We start from the raw sequence: 22011 nt of genomic DNA, 5'->3' as shown, positions 1-22011 counted from the left end.
TTCTTTGCAAGGAGCAATTATCATTTCACTAGAAGCTCGAGACAAAAGGAACGAGACGACACGCGCGAAATCCGAGAGATCAAGTGGAAATGATGATTGGTCGGCCCTTCGTGGGGCATTCGACCACATAGCCGTCATATTGTTCCTATTAAAAATTGAACATACAAGGCAGTAGTCTCTGGATATACTCCATTGCGGCCCAAACCGATCGAATGTTTCCTCCTTGCGTGCTCGCTCTTAAGCTAATTGAGTTCCCTGAGAACAAACATGCAGTGAGGAGTAGCCTAAACATGAGACCATATACAAAAAGATGGAAACATGGAAATAATCCGTTTAATTTTGAGCTGAGCCAAAGGTATCCTCGACAATACATCTGAAGCGTAGGAAAGCAAAAAGAAGCAATACATAATAATAAGCAGTGGAAAGGGGAGGCCAAGATGCATGTTATATTTCTGAGAGGTGAGTTGTTTGGGGTGAGGCAAGGCAGGAGAATGTCTCGGTGGTGGGTTTGATGATTATACACATGCACGCTCGCCTCGGCGCTTTTTTTTTTTTTTATTTGTTTGTTTTTTCTGTCCTACTCTGTCGTTGAGCTGTTCTTGCTGCCGCTGCCTCCTTGGCACGCCAACCTTATTCCTCTCTCTCTCATAGATGCATGTTGTCAGGTGAATTCCTCGAGCAGGAAATTGTTTAAGACGAAGGAAACGACTATTCTGAAACAATTCTTTGCTGTCCTGGTCTAAATTCAGAGTCCGAAGGTTACCTGTTTCATGTTTCATCATGTTTCATGTTTCATGTTGCTTTCTGTGATGGTAAAGTATAAATTTTACATATATGTAGCTGAAGCAGAAGGACCACCTCGGTCAATCTTGGAACATCCATGAACGTATATTTATGTGACAAAAAGTAAAGAAAAAGAAGTGAAATTAAAAGAGAAAGGAAAGGAAAGAAAAAGCAAAGCGGCAGCAGGGAGGAAAAAGAAATGGACTCCTCCATACTTCCCACTCATCGACTGCACCAAAAGCATCAAAAGAAAGGCATGCACCCACCACCCACTGTCCACTGACCAAAGTTAAGATTTTGACAACCCCTGTTCCTCTCAGTCTCTGCATTTCATTTCTCTTCTCTTCTCTTCTCCCGTTAAGAAAACTCCAACACCAAGATATCTTCTCTCTCCCTCATCTTCTTTTAAACCCCAATACATCGCCTTCCTTTTCTCATCGTCATCGATTTCCTTAATTCCAAACGACCATTCCCTTCTTCCTTTTGTATTGTCTCTCTGCCTCCGTCTCTCTATATGTGGAAGCGTGGGGCTGATGGACACCCTATTTAGATTTTTTAGCCCTCGATCCAATTCTCATAATCAGCAATCTTCCTACGATCTGAGTCGAAATTCAAGCAGCTCCAGGTCATCGGGGGATCCGTCTCTTCATCAGATCAGCAGTAACTACTACTTGGAGCAACCCAATTATTCGTTCCCTCATCAGGATCCGTACTCGCATCGAGATCAAGAATGCGGCACCGATCTTCGCGACCTTTACATGGATGAAGACTTCTCCTCCTCCTCCTCCTCCAAGCACTTGGGCCACCGTCCGCCCGCCACGTCGACCCCGGTGTTCGACCCCGCTGCAGCGGCGGCTGATCTCAACCTCGACATCTTCTCTTCGCCCGTTTCCTCCTCCTCCACTGCCGCCGCCGCATCGGACGGCGGGGGGAGGTGGGCGTCGAAGCTGCTGCTCGAGTGCGCGCGCGCCGTGGCAGCGCGCGACACCCAGCGGGCTCAGCATCTGACGTGGATGCTCAACGAACTGGCCTCGCCCTACGGGGACGCCGAGCAGAAGGTGGCCGCCTACTTCCTGCAGGGCCTCTTCGCTCGGCTGACGTCGTCCGGGCCGCGAACACTGCGGACCCTCACGGGCGCCTCAGACCGCAACTGTTCCTTCGAGTCTGCCCGCCGAACTGCGCTGCGTTTCCAGGAAGTCAGCCCCTGGTCCTCCTTCGGCCACGTGGCTGCCAACGGAGCTATACTCGAGGCCTTCCTCGAGGAGACGCCGCAGCGACTGCACATCCTCGACCTCAGCACCACCTTCTGCACGCAGTGGCCGACACTCTTGGAGGCGCTCGCCACGCGCTCGGCCGACGACACGCCGCACCTCACCATCACCACTGTGGCCGCGGCCTCTTCATCCATGCAACGCGTGATGAAGGAGATCGGTCAGCGGATGGAGAAGTTCGCGCGCCTCATGGGCGTCCCCTTCCGCTTCAACGTCGTCCACCATCCCGGCGACCTATCCTCTCTCGACTTGGACGACCTCGACCTCAGCGGCGATAACTCCGTCTCCGGCCTAGCCGTTAATTGTGTCAATGCCTTGCATGCCATCTCACCGAGCGGCCGGCGGCGGGATGGCTTTCTGGCCGCCATCCGAAGGCTGCGGCCGCGGATCGTGACGGTCGTGGAGGAAGAGGCCGACCTCGCGAGTAGCGAGGCGCCGGAGGAAGGGGAGGCGTTCGTGAAGGTGTTTGAGGAGAGCTTGCGATTCTTCACGGCTTACCTGGAGTCGCTGGAGGAAAGCTTCCCTCGCGCAAGCAACGAACTTCTGGCACTGGAGCGGGCGGCTGGGAGGGCAGTGGTGGATCTCGTCTCGTGCTCACCTTCCGAGTCGGAGGAAAGGAGGGAGACGGCGGCAGCATGGTCGAGACGGATGCGCACGGCGGGGTTCGCGCCAGCGGCCTTCAGCGAGGACGTGACCGACGACGTGAGGGCGCTGCTGCGAAGGTACCGAGAGGGTTGGTCGATGCGGGCGCCTGCGGCCGACGAAGCCGGCGTGTTCCTGGAATGGAGGGAGCAGGCGGTGGTGTGGGCGAGCGCCTGGAAGCCATGAGAGACGGAAAACGAACGGACCCAGCCCTGTCGGCACGTGCGGGGCATTCAATTCTTCTTTGCATCTCCTCCCACCAAAAAAACCGGCACGCGTTTAATTAAACTCGATATAACGGAAATCTGTGACACGAAGGAAGTAGAGGAAACGATCTTTAGTCGTCTTGTTATTGTGAGAGCTTAAAATGTAGTATCTTATTCTTTTTCTTCAAATCAAACTCAACCCGACTCATTGAATAAAATCCATGCCTTTTACATTAATAATGTGAGGATGACTAAGCCATGACAAGACACTAATGGCATTATTGCGTCTTGACCGAAAAATAAAAGGAAAAAAAAAATGATTAGTGGGTGATTAGTTAGTTTAGGCTTGTTGAAAAAGCAGTTGATTAATTAAGAAACAAGGTAGGCATTCGGCATTCGGCATTCCAGCATTCAGTGGTGGGTCGGTAAAATGATTATGTCAGGGAATTGTTTATGAGGTGAGAAAGTGATGGTTGTTTTATGGAGGAACACAAATGGATGGGAGTCGTCATTGTCCAATGGTTACGGTGCAACAATAATCCAGCAAAAGATGGTGGTGTTGGTAGTGGTGGAGTAGTGAAAGGCCCCATTTGTATACTCGATGATCCCATCTTTTATATTGGCAAAGGAAGGAGAAATTAGGTTTCTGAGGGCAGTGCCTGTCTCTCCCTGTTTATCCACACAAGCAGACAAGCAACAGGCAGAAACAGGAGGAAAAAGGAACAAAAGGAGGAATAGATGAATAATAAAAGGATGGAGGGTTGGTGTCATCGTGGGTGGAGCTTTTTGAGTGGCTGGAGACGGGAAGAGATAGATAGTGGGAGCACCTTTTGAGGGCGCGGGATGTGGCCATCCATTCGCTTTCTCTCGTTTGAAAATTTTTGCCTGCCGGCCCTGCCCCGGGGCCCCTCTAGTAGGGGGGTTTTTGAGTATGTGAGTATATATTCTATCACAATTCGAAATTGACGGTTCGAAGTTGATAGTTTGAAATTATAGTTTTGACTGTTTTAAGAATATTAATTTTTAATTTTAATTTTCGAAGGTGATTACATTTTATGATTTGGAACCGTGATTACGGTTTAATTTACTGTTTGTAACTATTTAAAATTATCGTTATTTATTTAAAAAATAGTTATAAAATTCTATTTAGAGAGAAGAAGTGATAATGTTACTCACTTTTATTTTTGTAATATTAGTTTCTTTGATTGATCAGGCATAAAAATAATCGTACTAATTGATAAAAAATATTCTAAATTTTATTTTAAATGTGTTGAATTTAAAAAGAGTTATATTTTATTTTAGATTTTTTTTTATAAAAAATGAGGATAGTTAGGTAAATCGATGTACATTAGGGAGTTAAAATAAAGAAAAATTTGCATGGAGAGAGTTAAAATACATTTTTCTAATATAGTAATCGAAGAAAAAATGAAATTTATATATAAGAAAATATACTAAATTTGTATGGTGGCGCGGTGCCGCCCTGCATTAGGTGTGACTGCCTCTCATGACCGTGTATAGTGTCACCTACGTAAGTGTTTATTATCTTCCAGAGATCTTTATTGTCCGCTAGTGTTGTGCAATGTCATCCCCCGCAAGGTGGCCAATTGCGTGGGTTGGTGTTGTAGTACCGCTTGCATTAGGGTCGCTCATTAGCTTAATGGCAGTGGAAAATGTTTCATTTGCCTACCTGGACTTTAACCGAGGGCCCATTTTTTTTTTTTTTATATGCAACTACTCACTCGATCAGCCTTAAATTTGCAAATCAAATTCTACGTTCAACCTGAGAGTTTTTTTATAAACAACTCTTATAATCGATACCCTAAATCCCTAAGTCAAATTTTACAATTAGCCCTAAATCCCCCAATCCAATTTTTAATCTCACCAGGGCTGTTATCAATTGACTATTGGAAAAGAAGCATTGTCATCTCCTGAACATTCCGCAACCTTCAATGTAGATATAAGATGTTCTCCACTTCCCCTCCTAAATTATTGAGGCATGTGGTTAATTAGCCTTTCTCCCGGAATGATGCATTGGTGAAAAGTTGAGGAAAAAATGCATATCTTTATCTGATATGTAGTGGTTTTCGTCAAATGATAAATATAAGTTGTGTTATTTGAGTTTGTCCACTTAGTTAATTACTTATGTAATTTTAATGTCATATTAAGAGAGAAAGAGGAGAAATAATATTCTATTATTTTTAAGTCAAGAATTGATAATTCTTCATCATATGATAGAACTGAGATTAATATATTCATTCTTAACAAGGAGTTCGAACCTCCTTCTAAATTTCAAAGAGTTGAATTTGTTGAAACTTCTCTTGAATGAGATATTGGATGTCATATTTTGATGTGGCGACATCCTCTTAATCATTGTGATAAAATTAGATGAGCTTATATCAAAATGAGGTAATATCAATCTAAATTATCAGAGAACCCACAATCAAAATCAGGAAAACAACATCTTCAATTTTAATATACATGATTTAAAAAATTTCTATGGTTAGAGTATTCTCCTTCAAATGATGCAATATTTTATTTTTCGTGCAATCTTTTTGAATTATTTGACCTACGATATTCTACATTTACAATTGAAGGATTTAGAAGATGGAGTAAGTGTGACTTTTTCTCACATGGGAATTGGTAACTCAGTGCATGGTAAATCTATAAAATTTATTGTTGATTTGATGAATATAACTCAACATATAGATAAAGTTATGTATCGAGAATCCTCTGAACAAATTCAAAAGAATTGATTAAAGCTTGTAGCAACAATCAAGAGCATTTGTTAGCTTAGTTTGCAAGCATGTGTGAGAGGTCATGATAAATCTTTAGATTCCTAAAATCATGGTAATTTCATTGAGATGCTAAAACTTTTTGGGGAAATTGAATGATAGTATTGGTGATGTTATCTTAGAGAAAGCTCTGGGAAATGTAAAGTATATGTAAGACCAGTGCACATCAATAGAGAGGGGGTCCATTCATCTTTTCATTGTGTTCATTCAATATATCAGATTAACAACAGCGGAATATACAAATAAAAGAACAAAAGACTCGTGGGATTTAATTGGTTCCCAACCCCTCAGGGTTAGTATGTCCAAGATATACATACTCAAGCATGAGTCCACTAGTGGTCTCTTTTACGGAAGCTTTTCAAAGACGAAGAAACTCATCTTACAATTTTAGCATACGCATACAGAATATTAAAATACAGCACAACTTGTAAAGAAAATACAAATAAATATTGCGGTCGATCCGGAAGCCCTAAGCATGCGCACCACTCCTGAATCTTCCCCAATCGCAGAGTTTCATAGCATGTTCGTCTGAGAACAAAGATGGAGAATAGAATGAAAGAAGTGTTAGTCTTGAACGTAAAGTCTTTATCTCTTTTTATAGAGTTAGATCGTATCCTTATCTGGATCAACTCTTATCTGGATTAAGCCTTATCTTTATTTATATCATCTAACTTATCTTTATCCTTATCTACATTACAGAGTTGAACCTGATCGTTTTCCACATTATCTTCCATGTCAACTTGCCGTGTCAACATCTCTGACAACTTAGCAATCTAGTCAATCTAACCTAGTCGATCAACCAGATTGATTTTCCAATCGACTAAACGAAGCCAAGTCACCGATCTAAGTCCGAACTTGAACGCGGTCAATCGAACTTGATTAGTCTACCGAACCCATTTGGTTTGTTGAACCGATTTGGGTCCGATTTGACCCAAGTCAAGTCTAATTTGCATCTAGTTTGCGTCTATTTGTTTCTTTAGTCTTTCTTCTAGCTCCGGGTTTTTGCAAGACATATATATAAATACAAATAAGCAACCTAGCCTAATCTTGTAAGTTTACCTCACTTACTAGGCTTACTTTTTAGGATTTCACCCTGCTAAGCTTCAAGTTTTCTAGACCTGCTTAGACTTTTACTCAGCTTGATCTTAACCCTCAGGACTTTCCACTAGACCTCTGGTTCTCGACCTATCTAGACTTCTCGTCTGGTGTCCTCGTCCTAGGACTTCCCACCCTGATGCCCTTGATCTGCCATGACTTCTTGCCCAATCCTTCCAACCAGGACTTCCTTGCCTAGCCTCCAGTTAAGACTAGTCATTAGTAGACTTCTCACCTGCCTAACCTCCAACTAGGACTTTCCTTTGCCTAACCTCTAGTTAGGATTAGTCACTCAATAGACTTCTCACATGTCTAATCTCTAGTTAGAACTTCACTCACATCCATTACATCCAAACATCAAGTCTTGTTTGGATCAACCCTCCTCCATGTTAGCCTTGGGACGGATTGGCGAGGGCACTGGGGTTAAGCACAGTCATCTTTTGCCAACTTGTTTGGATCAACGCTTAGTCAAACTAACCAAACTTAGGTACATTATCAAATATTGAAAACCTAGAGGTTAATTGCACTAATAGTATACCTCACCAGAAGTTCTAAAAGAAATTTACATATTATTGGAAACAGAGTCCGAAATAAAAATTTGTGATGAAATTTAAAATTCTAAGTTTTGTATTTTGGTAGATGAAGCGAATGATGTATCTAACAAAGGATAGATGAATATAATTTTGAGATTTGTTGATGTCCATGATTTTTTACGGGAGTATCTTTTATTTTTTCCAAATTGTTCATGTTTATGATACTACAACTGCAACACTTAAGAAAGAAATATGTGATGTCTTGATTAGATATAATCTAGAAATTTATAATATGCTTGGTCAAGGGTATGATCATGCTAGCAACATGTGTTGTGCTTTTAATAGATTGCAAACTTTATTTCTTAAAAATTTCCCCTATGCATATTATATTCATTGCTTTGCCCACCTACTCTAGCTAGCGTTAGTTGCAGTGCTGAAAAGGAGATCTCTAGATGACTTTTTGTTTTCGAATATGACAACTGTTGGCAATCTTGTTACATTTTCTTCAAATATAATATCGAGTTACAATTGACTCAAGTTAATGAAATTGCACATTCTGTTGTTACTGGTGAACGCGAAACTGGGCAAGGAGCTAATTAGATTGGTACTTTGCATTGAGCAAGAATTGCTAATTGGAGCTCCCATTTTGATTATATTTATATCTTATTAGATATGTATGATGCAACTATTAATATACATAAAACCATTATTACTGATGGTTCTTCTATTTCGATGTGTGGGAAAGCCTGTGGTTCCTTAATAGTGATAAAGTCTTTTGATTTCATTTTTATTTTGGATTTGATGTATAAAATTATGGAGATCACAACTTTACTTTGTCGTGTCTTGCAAAAAAAAATCTCTTGATATCATAAATATAATGGATTTGATCCTTATGACTAAAACACTTCTCTTGACATTGATAAATGATGATTTTAATATTCTTCTTTTGTGTGTCAAATCACTTTACATAAAATTGGATGTTGATATATTGGAGATGAGTGCTTGTTATAAACATTCTAGTCAATCATGTTGACAAAAGTATACCACCACAATTGAGCATCACTTTCATTAGTGCAATAAACTCTAGATTTTCCGTTGGAAGAATTAAACTCTAGATTCAATGATGAGCAATAGAACTTCTTATGCTTAACTCTACTTTAGACCCAAAAGATAATTTTAAATGATTTATAAGATTTGTACTCTCGCTGAGAAGTATTATCCTGATGATTTCACTGAATAGGAAATGTATCATTTGAGGTGTCAACTATAATATTATAAGCTTGATGTAGTTAGTCATGAAAATTTTCATGAAAATGTCCACTATCTTAGAATTGTACCAAGTGTTATTTAAAACAAAAAAGTTACAATATTATAATTTGATTGACAATTTGATTCGTCTAATTTTAATTTTGTCTGTTTTTAATTATAGAACATGTTTTTTTTTTACTATGAAATATTTTAAAATAATTTTTGGTAGTAGAATGAGAAAGGACTTTTGACATATTCTATGATTATTTACATTAAAAGATAGCTTGCTTCAAGTATTGACTCATATTTTATAATTGACTCATATTATACTTTCAAGAATCCGAAATCACAACTTTTATAGTATATGTATATCTATACGGATCATCTTTGTATCAATGTTTAATTTGATCATCAATTGAATAATTGGTTTTAGAGATATTCATTTTATTTAAATTTTATTAATTTCTTATAAATGGTGTAGATATAAAAGATTATATTATCCAAGTTTTTGTTGGAAGTTTTCTAATCTTACAAGTTCCATAACAAAAATATTGAAGATCTTATTAATGAGAAGTTTTTTGAGATTACAATGAACAATGAATAAGTATATTACTTATGATTTTAATTGTTATGTATTATTTTATTTTTTGTCAATTTTTTGAACCCGGGTATATTACAATTCTTGGCTTTGCTACTGACTGAGTTGCTCACGCAATTGAGAGCCTAGATGCTTTAAAATAATAAAAAATTGATTAATGACTTCCTAAATCCATCCCTCCATTATTTTAAATAAATAAGCAATTGAAAAGATGAATAATATATCCTCTTATATGAAATAAACAACAACAACAAAAAAAAAAAAAAAAAAAGCTTTCTGTATAAAAAAATTTCTTGAATTTTGAAATCCGTCCAAATTGGGCATTAGTGATAGAATGGAATGTGAAACAATCCTAGCACTACTGTTAAAAGATTTAGTTATAGTGTTTTAAGAATAAAATATTAGTTTCATAGTACATCTTGTATAACATTAGGCGATCTCATGTTTATAGCTATTGTGATATTTGGATAAGTACATATAAAAAAAATATTGATATTGTTAATAGGTGCACTCATGAAGTTGAGATTTCTATTATTTATATCATAAGATACTTTAAAATTAAAAAGCACCTACGACAACTAAAATCCTCAAAGGTGTCAACATTGTCATCGCAAAAAATCCTATAATAATAAAAGAAATATTGGAAAATCCATTGTATATGCCTTTGTTGCAATTAGGTATACTATGAAAAGTCCTATTATTTTATTGCAATTAGGAATTTCTATTATTAAATCATAAGATACTTTAAAATTAAAAAGCACCTACGGCAACTAAAGTCCTCAAAGGTGTCAACATTGTCATCGCAAAAAAACCTATAATAATAAAATAAATATTGGAAAATCCATTGTACATGCCTTTGTTGCAATTAGGTATACTATGAAAAGTCCTATTATTTTATTGCAATTAGTAATTAGGTATACATGTCTTTGTTGCAATTAGTACTATGAAAAGTCTTAGAATTAAGTGGTGGAAGTTAAAGAATGGGAAGCAATATATATTTAAAGAGAAGGTAGAAGTACAAGCATTAGGTGAAATATACGATGACTCTAATACAACATGGGATAAGATGATATCAAAGTTGAAAATAGTAGCTAAGAGTGTCCTCGGTGAGTCAAAGGGGCATGCACCGCTAAGTAAAGAATCTTGGTGGTGGAATGAGAAAGTACAAGAGAAAGTGAGGGAAAAACGAATAGCTTATAAGGAATTATATATTTGTAAGAACGAGGAAAATTTAAAAAAATATACAATAGCCAAGAAAGAAGCTAAGAAAGTAGTGAGTGAAGCAAAAAATGAAACTTTTGAACGGTTATATCAAAAATTGGATACAAAAGAAGGGGAAAAAGATATTTATAGAATAGCTAAAGCGAGAGAAAGAAAAACAAGAGATCTTAGCCAAATAAAATGTATTAAAGATGAATGTAATAGGGTATTAGTAAGCGATGAAGAAATAAAAGAGCGGTGGAAGAGGTATTTTCATCAACTTTTTAATGAAGGTTTAGGAGACCAACTTAACTTAGGTAATTTAATTAAGTCAAATGAGCATCGAAATTTTAATTTTTATCGTAGAATTCAAACTTCAGAAGTAAAACAAGCTTTAAATGAGATGCACAATGGAAAAGCCGTTGGACCAGATGATATTCCGATAGAGGTATGGAAGTGCTTAGGGAAACAAGGTATTGAATGGCTTACAAAATTATTTAACATGATATTGAAAACGAAAAAAATGTCTGATCAATGGAGGATAAGTACTCTAGTTCCCTTATATAAGAATAAGGGAGACGTACAAAATTGTGCAAACTATAGGGGTATTAAACTAATGAGTCATACTATGAAACTTTGGGAAAAAGTAATAGAAAAAAGATTAAGGAAGGAGACCATAGTGACAGAAAATCAATTTGGGTTCATGCCTGGAAGGTCGACAATAGAAGCTATACATCTTCTTAGACAATTAATTGAAAAATATCGAGAGCAAAGACAAAATCTACACATGGTATTCATTGACTTAGAAAAGGCATATGATAGAGTCCCAAGAGAAATTATATGGAGAATTTTAGAAAAGAGAGGTGTTAGCGTAACATATATTGAACTAATTAAGGATATGTATGAGGATGTAACGACCAGAGTAAAGACTTCAGGCGGAGTAACTGAAGCATTTCCAATAAAGATAGGGTTACATCAAGGATCAGCTCTAAGTCCCTATCTTTTTACATTAATTATGGACGAACTCACTGCACACATTCAAGACACAGTACCGTGGTGCATGTTGTTTGCAGATGATATTATTTTGGTAGATGAGACACGTGAAGGAGTAAATGCTAAGCTAGAATCTTGGAGGGAAACACTAGAAGGGAAAGGTTTTAAGCTTAGTAGATTAAAGACGGAATATATGAAATTTAAGTTTAGCAATATTAGAAGTAATGAAACAATTGTTAAGATAGGAGAGGACGAGTTGCCTGGAACCGAGAAATTTAAATATTTAGGATCATTTTTACAAAATGATGGAGGGATTGAGAGAGATGTCTTACATAGAATACAAGCAGGATGTGTGAAATGGAGGGGAGCGTCGAGTGTTTTATGTGACCGTAAAGTACCTCTTAAATTTAAAGGTAAGTTCTATAAAACAGCAGTTAGACCTGCTATGTTATATGAAACTGAATGTTGGGCTATAACTCGAACACATGAGCAGAAGATGAGAGTTGCAGAGATGAGGATGTTAAGGTGGATGTGTGGACATACGAGGATGGACAAAATAAGAAATGAGAGTATTAGAGAGAAAGTAGGAGTTGCATCTATTGAGGAAAAACTCAGAGAGACACGTTTAAGATGGTACGGACATGTACTTAGACGACCAATAAATGCTCCAGTTAGGCGATGTGAAACTATGATAAACATGCATATAAAACGAGGAAGAGGAAGACCAAAAAAGACTTGGTTAGCAACAATAAAACAAGATAAAATTTATTTAAATATAGATGATGATATAATAGGAGATAGAGCTCAATGGCGTAAAAGGATTCATACAGCCGACCCCACTTAGTAGGAAAAGGCTTGATTGTTGTTGTTGTTGTTGTAATTAGTAATGTGACAATAATTTTTTCATCATAAATTTATAATAGAAAAATGATCTCAACTATCTTACAAATACAAGGTTTTTCACATTGATTTATTGTGATAGATTATACTATGATACATTTTAAAAAAAATATATAGTATCATAATTTATCTCTTGCGAGAATTGTAGTTGTTGCAAAGTTAAAAAAAAATAGACTGAATTACTCACAAATGGCCTTTTGCAGCAGATGCTGTTGCAAATTTAAAAATATAAAAAAAATTGTTTTGCTTGAATACATTTTTAAATTTTAGAAAATGGAAGATCACATTACATACAACAACTACGACAACAAAAAGATAATAGAAGTAAACAAATGTTTTAAATGTACGTGAGGATCATAAAACAAACACATATACATAACAATAAAATATATCACATATCATTCAACCAGTTCAACATGTACTAGGTGGATGCTTCCATCTAAGATCATATCATGAATACTGATGGAGGATGAGAATACTTCAGCTCCCCATGCCAAGTGAGGAGATAAACTACACACGATACATGTATCGATAATGTATTAGTTCTATTTTGGTATATTTTAGTGACATAAAAGTTGATAATATGTGAGGTATTATTTATTCCAATAATCCACCCATATTGCAACTAACCAGATGCCTAACCGCAAATATCAATATCAAAAGCGACACAATCAACCATGGAGACTGGTGCAATCGTACCCTAAAAAGTTTAAGGGAAAGATTGTTAGTACTGTCATATCTGAATCTTTAATAGGGTTGTCAAGGTTTGAATTATTTTGGCATGTGTAAGAATGCAACTATAAGAATTTGATAGGAACTACATTGAAAAATTCCAAATGAGTCAAAGCATGGTAAAGAAAAATCCAACATGGTTGGCAAGGGAAAACCCAAGAAGTCTTTAGTAAGAGAAATTCGAGAAGAGTGAACTTTACGTAAATGTAAAAAAAATCTAATAGCTTAAGTCTAGAATTGACCCTTGAAGATTTAAAACAAAAAAAGAATGCCCTTTTAATTTTTGCCCGAGTTTAAAAGATTTTATTTCAAATCAGTTGGAGTACGGTCCTCAAACAAAAATCGAATTTAGACGAACAGACAACTTTCTCAAGACAACCTTAGAGTTGATAAAAAAATGCTTCAATGTGTGAAATCATTGACCTAACAACCATATCTTTCATATAGTATAATATAGAAGCAAAGTATAATATGAAAAATATCAATAAAATCTAGTAATCAACTAAGACAGAGAGTTACTATAGACTAACATAGATGATTAAAGTCTGTAATTTGGATCAGCCTACCAGCCCAGCAGCCCTCAATTATATTATACCATGTGATCTTTTTTCTGTCATGGTTTTTGATTTTTTTTTTTTTTTTTGAAAAACATAGAATAATTTTGTAATTTATTTTAAGGCGCACACTCATGCAATGATGCAAAAAATCTTTAGGTTGCCGACTTTAGGCACACACTAATGATCTGAATGAAAGGGCTAGTACCTGAATAGGAGGCACTGCATCACGACCTTGCTGCAGAACAAGTTTGTTTGAATTTGATCCAGTTTAGTGAACATCTATCTCATGTTTGATCACGATAAGCTTACTGGTGCAAAAACAGGGCATGTCTAACAAGCAATGTTGCAGTAGTCTCCAATCACCATAAACTTTTATTGTGTATAATTTTGGCTACCAATAATCTCGGCAAGAACACTCACCATCCTTGAAATGATGGTATCGGTTGACATCTCTGATAACTATTTCTCTATCAGCAATCTTTGAGATGAATTTGATGACAGTGTGGCAGTCCTCGCACACCCTGAGATTCTTAGTCACCATGAGTCTGGTCTTTGCAGGTGTGTTGATTAGCCCAAAGGCAATGGCTAGCCTCTCGCTGTGGCTGCGAACTATGTCTCTCTTCTCATCGTCAGAGACGTCATGGAAGATTGGCATTGTGTCTGGCACATATCCAGCTTGTGCCATGAGCCCTTCCAACCTTACGAGCTCAGCATATATCTCCTCTGAGCTAGGGTGTGATACATCTCCAACAAGGAATGCATGAACTTGGTTCTTCACTTCAATCCAGCTACATCCAATGCTTTTCTTTAGTCCTCTATTAGCCATCTGCTTCCTTATCTCAGCAGCTTCCTGCCACTTCCCAGATTGAGCATAAATGTTTGATAAAAGTACATAATTGCCGGCATCATCGGGCTCCAATTCAATGAGCTTTTGCAAAGCTAGCTCTCCTAGTTTCACATTTCTATGGATCTTGCAAGCATTCAGCAGAGCACCCCAGACTCCAGAGTCTGGTTCTGTTTCCATCTGTTGAATAAGGTTGTGCGCTTCATGTAATCTGCCGGCATGGCCAAGGAGATCAATCATGCAAGTGTAGTGTTGCACCTTCGCGGGGATGCAGTAATCTCTCACCATTAAGTCGAATAAGGCTCTACCTTCATCCACCAAGCCGCCATGGTTGCATGCTGAGAGGGCGCCGACAAAAGTGATGTAGTCCGGAGGCACCTGATTCTGTTTACACATTTTGTCGAATAGGGAAAGGGCATAATCGGCGTGGCCGTGCATAGCATATCCGCAAATCATGGAGTTCCAGGAGACTATCGTTTTCTCAGCCAGCTGCTCGAAGAGCACGCGGGCAACCTTGACCCAGCCGCTCTTGGCGTACATGTCCACAAGAGCCGTCTTCACCTTGTCTTCATCGTCAAACCCCCGCCGCCAGCCGAACCCGTGAATTTCCCTCCCTCTGGGCAGGGCCGCAGCATTGGCGGCAGCAGAGATGACAGTTACGACGGTCGCGAGAGTGGGCTTGAAGTCACGAGCTACCATGTCATGGCACAACTGAAGCGCTTCAGACGGATGGCCGTTCTGGGCGTAGGCGGCGATCATGGAGTTCCAAAGCACTACATCCCGGTCAAGCACTCTGTCAAAAACTCCTCGCGCATCATCGACGCAGCTACACTTGGCGTACATGTCGATCAGGGCAGCAGCTACGAAGACGTCGGATTCCCACCGCGTGCGAACGACGAGGTCGTGGATATCCCGCCCAGCGCCGAGATTGGAGAGGGCGGAGCAAGCCTTGAGCACGAAGGGGAACGTGAAATTGTCGGGCGCCAGGCCAAAGTCAAGCATCTGGTAGTAGAGTGATAGGGCGACTTCATGCGGCCCATTCCAAGCGTAAGCTCGAATGAGGATATTCCAGAGGAAGATATTGCTCTTAGGAATTCTATCGAACAGCCGGTGGGCATAGTGCAAATGGTCGCAAATGGAATAGAGGTTGACGAGTTTGGTAGCCAAGACAGCGTGGTGACCGAGGCCGGAGAGGACGAGACGAGCGTGAAGCTGCTTCCCTGACTCGACTTCCCTCCGGCTGACGAAGGAGCGGAGGAGGATCAGGTACTCGTCGAAACAGCCAGAATCGTTCGGAGGAGAAGCTGGTGGCGGAGCTGGAGGATGGGATATCACACTGGCGGAGTGTGGGAGGGGAGGATGAGAGAGAGGAGCGCCGAATTGATTGGAGGTGAAGCAGTGCGTTGCTGCTGCTCGGGCCGCGGCACGGCGCATAACGAGAGCGTGGTGCGCCCGAGCGATGGGGGGTCGAGGATATAATGGCAATCCAATCGTACGTTTATTTTACCTCCCACAAGATCTCTCCTATTTAGGGCTAAGACGGTAACATCCTATTTGGAATGATATGGAATTCAATTCCTTTTAGAATTGGAATTGAATTTCATATCAATTCTTAGCTAAAAAATCATTTCAAAGCATGAAATTTAATTCCAATTCCATCAAATAAGGTAAAAGTAAATCACACCTTTTTATGTGTGATTTAGATAGGGAATTCAATTCTCCATATTATGTCCATTGTGCCCTCATTCTCTCTTCTTTGTAAAAAAAGAAAAGAAAAAAGAGAGAAAGATAAAATGATAAAACATAAAAATTCTATAATAACTTAAGTTGCAATTCATTCCAAACATGAGAATTGAATTCAATTCCTTATGGAATTCAATTCATAATGGAATTCAATTCAATTCCATGACTTAAGTTATTTCCAAACAGGGTGTAAATGAATCAAATGTTCGTGTTTGTGAATAAATTTGATGTTCGACTTAATAAGAATTTATTTATATTCAAGATATATAAGATTAATTAAATAAACAAGTTTGAATATCTCGTTAAGCTAAACAAACAACCTTGAACACATATGTGTTCAATTCGATAACGTTCATGAACAACGTTCGTGAACAATGTTTGTGAACAACGTTCATGAACAATATTCACGAACTATATTCATTAATAAAACTCTTTTCAATATACTAAATAAACATTGAAATAAAATAAAATAAATAAATAAATTTAAATTATCAAATTCAATAACCAATCAAACAACTAAAAGTTTCAAATAATCAAACAAGCTTAAATTGAGAGCTTGATAACATCTAAATGAACCAATCTCGAACCAAGCTTGAACCAAGCTCAAGCCAAACTTAAATTGAGAGCTTGATAACATCTAAAAGAACCAAGCTCGAGACAACTTTTAAACAAACTTAAGCTCATAAAAAATAAACTGAGCCTAGCTTGAACACCCATTTCAAAAGCTTGATTTATTTTAAGTTCGGCTCAGCTCGGCTTAGTTACTTTATCAAACAAGCTTAAACACCCCAAAGCTCGGCTCGGCTCGGCTTGTTTACAACCCTATCTAGGGCGGTAAACAGAAATCAGATTCTTTATCTCAAGATTCTCATATCCATGTGTCCCTTTATCGATTGGACGGGCTATATCATATCTCAAGGATGCAGCACATCATGAGGATGTCATGACCGTTCGATCGACGAGGGAACACGGGAATCTTGGGAGAGTAGATATGATCTCCGGTAAATGAGCTGAGTTGTGCTGAATTGAGTCGAATCATAAGAAATTCGAGCTCGGATTCAGTTCGTTATCCTTAAGTTCAAGCTTGGCTCGAGTTCGATTCGAGTTTTAGTTCTTAAGCTTGAGTTCGACTAGTAACAAAATTAAATAGCTCGAGTTCGGCTCGAGCTCAGCTCAAAAAAGCTTGTTTATATATATATAAAATAAATGAGCTTCTTAACGAACATGTTCGTGAGCCTCTTAATGAATATGTTCGTGAGCCTCTTAATGAACATGTTCACGAACCTCTTAACGAACATGTTCGCGAGCCTCTAAACGAACATGTTCGCGAGCTTATGAACCAAATACTTTTAAGCTCGAGCTCGGCTCAATAATGTTTTCGAGCTCAAAATTAGACTCGGGCTTGCCTTGTTAACTTAATCTAATGAACTTTAATGAACTTTTTTTTTGAGTCGAGATCCGAATAGCTAATGAGCGACTTGACTCGTTTATACCCCTACCCCTATTATTGCTCATGCAGATATAATCGAGTTGGTATTCAAGTAGGGCTTACCATCAAAGAAGTATGGTTTGATTCCGTGTAAATATTATTTCGGATGATCTCATGTCTCATGTCTTTGAAAGTCGCTCATCTAAAACTAAATAAGCCCCATGATTTATTTGTCTCATAGGTGAAACATGAATGATGAAACATGGAGTAAGTCTAATTTTTAATGCATCCTAAGGATGAATAACCCAACGAGATATGACCTTGATGACCAAGTTAAGGGGTACAAGATAAGATCTTGTGTACGTTATGAGAATTAAGAGATGTTATCCTTGGGAGATGATAGATCTTAAGTCTAATCAATTAAGAAGTCAACTAATTAAGTTTAGTTGAATGATATTAGAATCTAGTTAGTTAATAGTAGAGTAGGCCTAGGGGCTATCAAGGTGGAGCTAGCGCACGGGGCTCCACCTCTGGAGGGCCCTTTTTTTGTAAAAAAAAATTATATATATATTTTTAGTAAAAGTTAATAAAATATATTTATTAGAAAAAAATTAGAAGATGTAATTATAAATTTAAAAATATTATGATTTTTTATAAAGGTACCCCCTAAAAAAGAGAAAAATATGAAGGAAAAGTAGACTAGTCTTTTCCTATTTATATTTTCCTAAACCCTAATCTTCCGGAATCCACTTTTGTTCACCCTCAAACTCTTCACTCACACCGATAGCCATCGTCTAGCATCGTCGTTGCTGCATCATCGTGCCACCACCCTCGCCCATACACAGTAGTGCACATATTTAAACCCTTTGATTTAAATGAAATTTTCTTACTTGAATTAAAGGGAGATTTATTTTTGCATTGGGTCCTTTAAAATCTAGGACCAGCCTTGGTTAATAGGTTGAGTCAGCTAAGGAGTGAACTCATGCTTTGTGGCTTATAAATAGAATGTTTCTATTTAGAACCTAGTTGATTAATGACAATTTTCAGTCAATTGTGTTGGTAAAATCGACTTCAGGATTTTAATATTTATTTGACAATATATTTAATATAGTCTAGTTAAGTCAAGCTTGATTGGATGGCTAGCAAGGGAAGAGTGAGAAGTTGTAGGATTGGAAAGGCGCTAGAGGGGGAGGTGAATAACATTCATCAAAAATTGTGACTAAAAATAGGTACGTAGCGGAAGAATAAAAGAGGAAAAGAAACCGAGCGCTAACACAAGTAGTATTACTTACTTCGGATCTTTCGACGACTCCTACTCCAAGGCCCGCACTCGTCGAGTACTTTCGTTGGGCAATCCACTAATAGCTTGAACGATTACATAAGTTAAGTACAAGAACTAAAAGTAATATGGTAAGAAAATAAGAAAGTCTTGATTACCGGTTGTCGGAGGAGCTTTACAGCATTGTAGGAGCTTTTTCGGAGCACCGCGTAAGAGTGTAAGTCATAGCAATTATTGTTTTTAAGCTCCTAGTTGAAGGCCTTTATATAGGCCTATTCCGGGCGCCTAGGCCATGTGGCTTAGCCAGTCGACGTGCTCGACCTTAGCTTTTGGATGACTTTTCGGGTTCGGGCGTCTGGATCGATTTCGAGTGCCCGGACAGCCTGAGTGCCCACGGCACCAGCTCGGGCTAGCTGGTTTGGCTGCCCGAATCCCTTCTAGGCGCCCGGGCTCTCCTTTTTTTTAGCAGTTTTCCCTACAAAAAGGATTAGTCCAGGCAATAGAAAATATATTTACCATGCAAAATAAAGTTAACATAATACAATAAAATAAGAGTAGTAATTAGATCATATCTTTCCGAGACTAACATCTAGTCAAGGTCTCAGCTTGGGTTTCCCAAATGGACCTAAGTTGGATCGACACCTATAGTTCCCTCAATGGGAAACGTGACCTCACTGGATCTCTCCTCCAGTTGCTTACTTTTACTTACCAACTCCAGTCACTTGATTTACCTTTGACCCACTAGATCTTCCCACCAGTTGCCAGGTCTACATACCCAATTGGATTTTGGCCGATTGTCAAGTCCCGCGGACCCAATCGGACTTCCCGTCGTATATTGGGCCCCACAGACCTATCTAGACTTCCCACCAGCTATCGAGTCCCGCAGACCTAGTTGAATTTTATCCTGGTGTCTGGTCCTTCAAACCAATCAACTCCTACACACTTGGTAAAGCAATTAAACAACAAAACACTTTAACTTTAAACCTCTTGTTATTTATCAAAACCTGAGTTAGATTATTAGTACAAATTGCACCAACAGAAGTTTACCAAGTGACTAGTCCTAACTGCGGTTATACAAGGAAAGTTATAACTGCAATTAGCCAAGGGAAGTCCTAGTCGCAGTTAGGCAAGGAAAATCTCGATAGATTGTGAAAACTAGATAGGATTTGGTAGGTCTGAAGAACCCGATATTAAATCCCTAGCGGGTTGAACCAATACTGAGTTCTATTTAATGAAGTCAGGTGGTGAAAATCCTAGGGGAAGCAACTCTAGGTCTTGGTGAGTGAAGTCAGGTGATGAAAATCTTAGGGGGAGGTAACATTAGGTAATGAGAAGTTTTGGAGGAGTGAACTTCAAGCAAGATTAATTGAAAGATTTCTAGTCGATCGCGACCGGATCAACGGATCTTGGTAAATCTAAGTTTAGTTTTACCATAATATTTTGTATTACTATTATTGTTGTTGGCTAATTTAGTATTACAAGAAAAGTCTTAGTAATCAGACGATCAAACACTGAGCAGAGAAAGTCCAAATAGGTCTAGTAGACCAAATATTTTGCAGGTAGGTTGAGGTAAGCAACTGGAGTGGAGCGATGGAGAGGTCGTGTCTCGAGAAGAGATAAACCCTAGGTCACTGATCCAACTAAAGAAATGAGGAGGTTCCCAAGTTGGGATCAAGATAGGTCTTGCTGTCTTTTCTTACTCGTGCATTATTTCATACTGTGCTAATTCTATTTTGTAGGAATATTATTGTTATATCAAACTAACTTTATTTTGCATAAACTGAAGGAATCAGTCAATTGAACGGGAGATTCAATCAACAAAACTGGAGGTTCAGTCGATTGAACCTAGTTGATATGGCAGGGTTCAGATCATGCAAAGTAGACTTGGAAGTCAGGCGGGTCGACCAAACCCAATGATTGGTCAACCGAACCTAATTTGGTAATACACTTAGCATATTCGATCTCAACAAAACTTAGAAATCAGAGGAATTGGTCAACCATCAAGGTGATTAATCGGTCGATCAATTACTGCTCTTAATGACATGAAGATCGGATCTCAGTAAAGAAGAAAGATGGTGGATCAGTCGGCCGATAGGGAGATTGGTCGACCGAATGAATCAGTTGACCGAATAATTTTTCGATCGACTGAATGTGACTTATAAAAGAACAGCTCAAGGTCTGAGCCAAAACAACTTTTATTAATCTTGCTTTTGGGTCTTCCTAGTTTGCCAAACATTTGTTCATTCTTTACATGCAGGAACTCCAATCTACCAAGCATTTGGTCTTTGAAAAAATTTAGAATTTTTAGAGATTTGTGAAATTTTTGATCCATTTCAAAAATTGACATGTTGGTGTTGTTTAGGAGCTTAGTCGACTGGCTTTGAGTGCATTCGATTGGTGCCTAGAAGGCAGTTGTTTGGAACTATGTTGAATGTTATAAAAATGGAACATTCAATATGTGAATAATCATGATAACTAGAGTATTTGTATTAGAATCCATATGAGGGATTTTGAATACAAATTAATGATCATTAAATGTATTAAACTTTATAAGGGAGATTATTGATGCATCTTTTTTTAAGTATGGAGAAGACAAAAAGTTTTAGTAAGAACTTTATTCCCTTCTAGTGAAAATTTAGAAAAATTTTGGCTCTAGGAAGAGCTTAGGTATGGAAGGGGCTTAGGTCTAGGTCTCATTTTTTTTTTTTTTATTTCTCTAACTTAAATCAAATATTAAAAATGAGAGATCATTGGTGCAATCGTACCCTAAGTGGTCAACTCAACTTTGGATTTTGTTTTTTGGAGCAAAGATTTGCATTTGTATTTGATATATATGTTAAGTTGTGCATGAACTTAATAGGACACACATGACGCTAGTAGAGGTGACTCAAGGAGATTGAGTGTGAATGATGACTAGGCATAACCAACAACACACTAAATGACTTAGAGGTATAATGAAGTTTGAAGAAGGTAGCATGAGACATCCTAGGGATCACATGACAAGAAATATTTATGTGGTGTTGGAGCAGCTTATGGAGATTGATTTGGCGTGTCAAGTTAGTTGACTCGGTGGCTTGAGGGAGATTAGAAAATGATTGCGATGTGGCAGATAGAGGAGCCTATATGTGGCAGGGCACCGTTAAAAGTCAAGTCGACTGGTCAAATA

The 22011-nt window shown here is 38.4% G+C and overlaps 2 protein-coding genes across 3 annotated transcripts; one reads left to right on the top strand and one right to left on the bottom strand.

Annotated features, from left to right (window-relative positions):
* Nucleotides 1-861: 861 nt before the first annotated feature.
* On the top strand, nucleotides 862-3120 carry LOC122055954 (protein SHORT-ROOT 1-like). Its single transcript, XM_042617660.1, has one exon. The coding sequence runs from the start codon at nucleotides 1317-1319 to the stop codon at nucleotides 2880-2882; it is 1566 nt and encodes a 521-aa protein (XP_042473594.1). The 5' UTR covers nucleotides 862-1316; the 3' UTR covers nucleotides 2883-3120.
* Nucleotides 3121-12440: 9320 nt separating this feature from the next.
* On the bottom strand, nucleotides 12441-15872 carry LOC122055953 (pentatricopeptide repeat-containing protein At3g46790, chloroplastic-like). 2 transcript variants are annotated; one of them, XM_042617658.1, is made up of 2 exons: nucleotides 13756-15872; nucleotides 12441-12961 (listed from the first exon to the last, which is right to left on the bottom strand). In XM_042617658.1, exon 1 carries the CDS (start codon nucleotides 15826-15828, stop codon nucleotides 13942-13944), a length of 1887 nt encoding a protein of 628 aa, XP_042473592.1. In that variant the 5' UTR covers nucleotides 15829-15872; the 3' UTR covers nucleotides 12441-12961; nucleotides 13756-13941. The 2 variants fall into 2 exon arrangements, with proteins under 2 accessions (XP_042473592.1, XP_042473593.1); XM_042617659.1 differs by having other exon boundaries at nucleotides 12441-12771.
* Between the last annotated feature and the right edge of the window lie 6139 nt (nucleotides 15873-22011).

This window comes from Zingiber officinale, chromosome 3B (assembly GCF_018446385.1).
Source record: "Zingiber officinale cultivar Zhangliang chromosome 3B, Zo_v1.1, whole genome shotgun sequence".
Lineage (NCBI taxonomy): Eukaryota > Viridiplantae > Streptophyta > Magnoliopsida > Zingiberales > Zingiberaceae > Zingiber > Zingiber officinale.
Note: the sequence above shows the minus strand (reverse complement) of the source record. Positions and strands in the feature narration are given on the sequence as shown.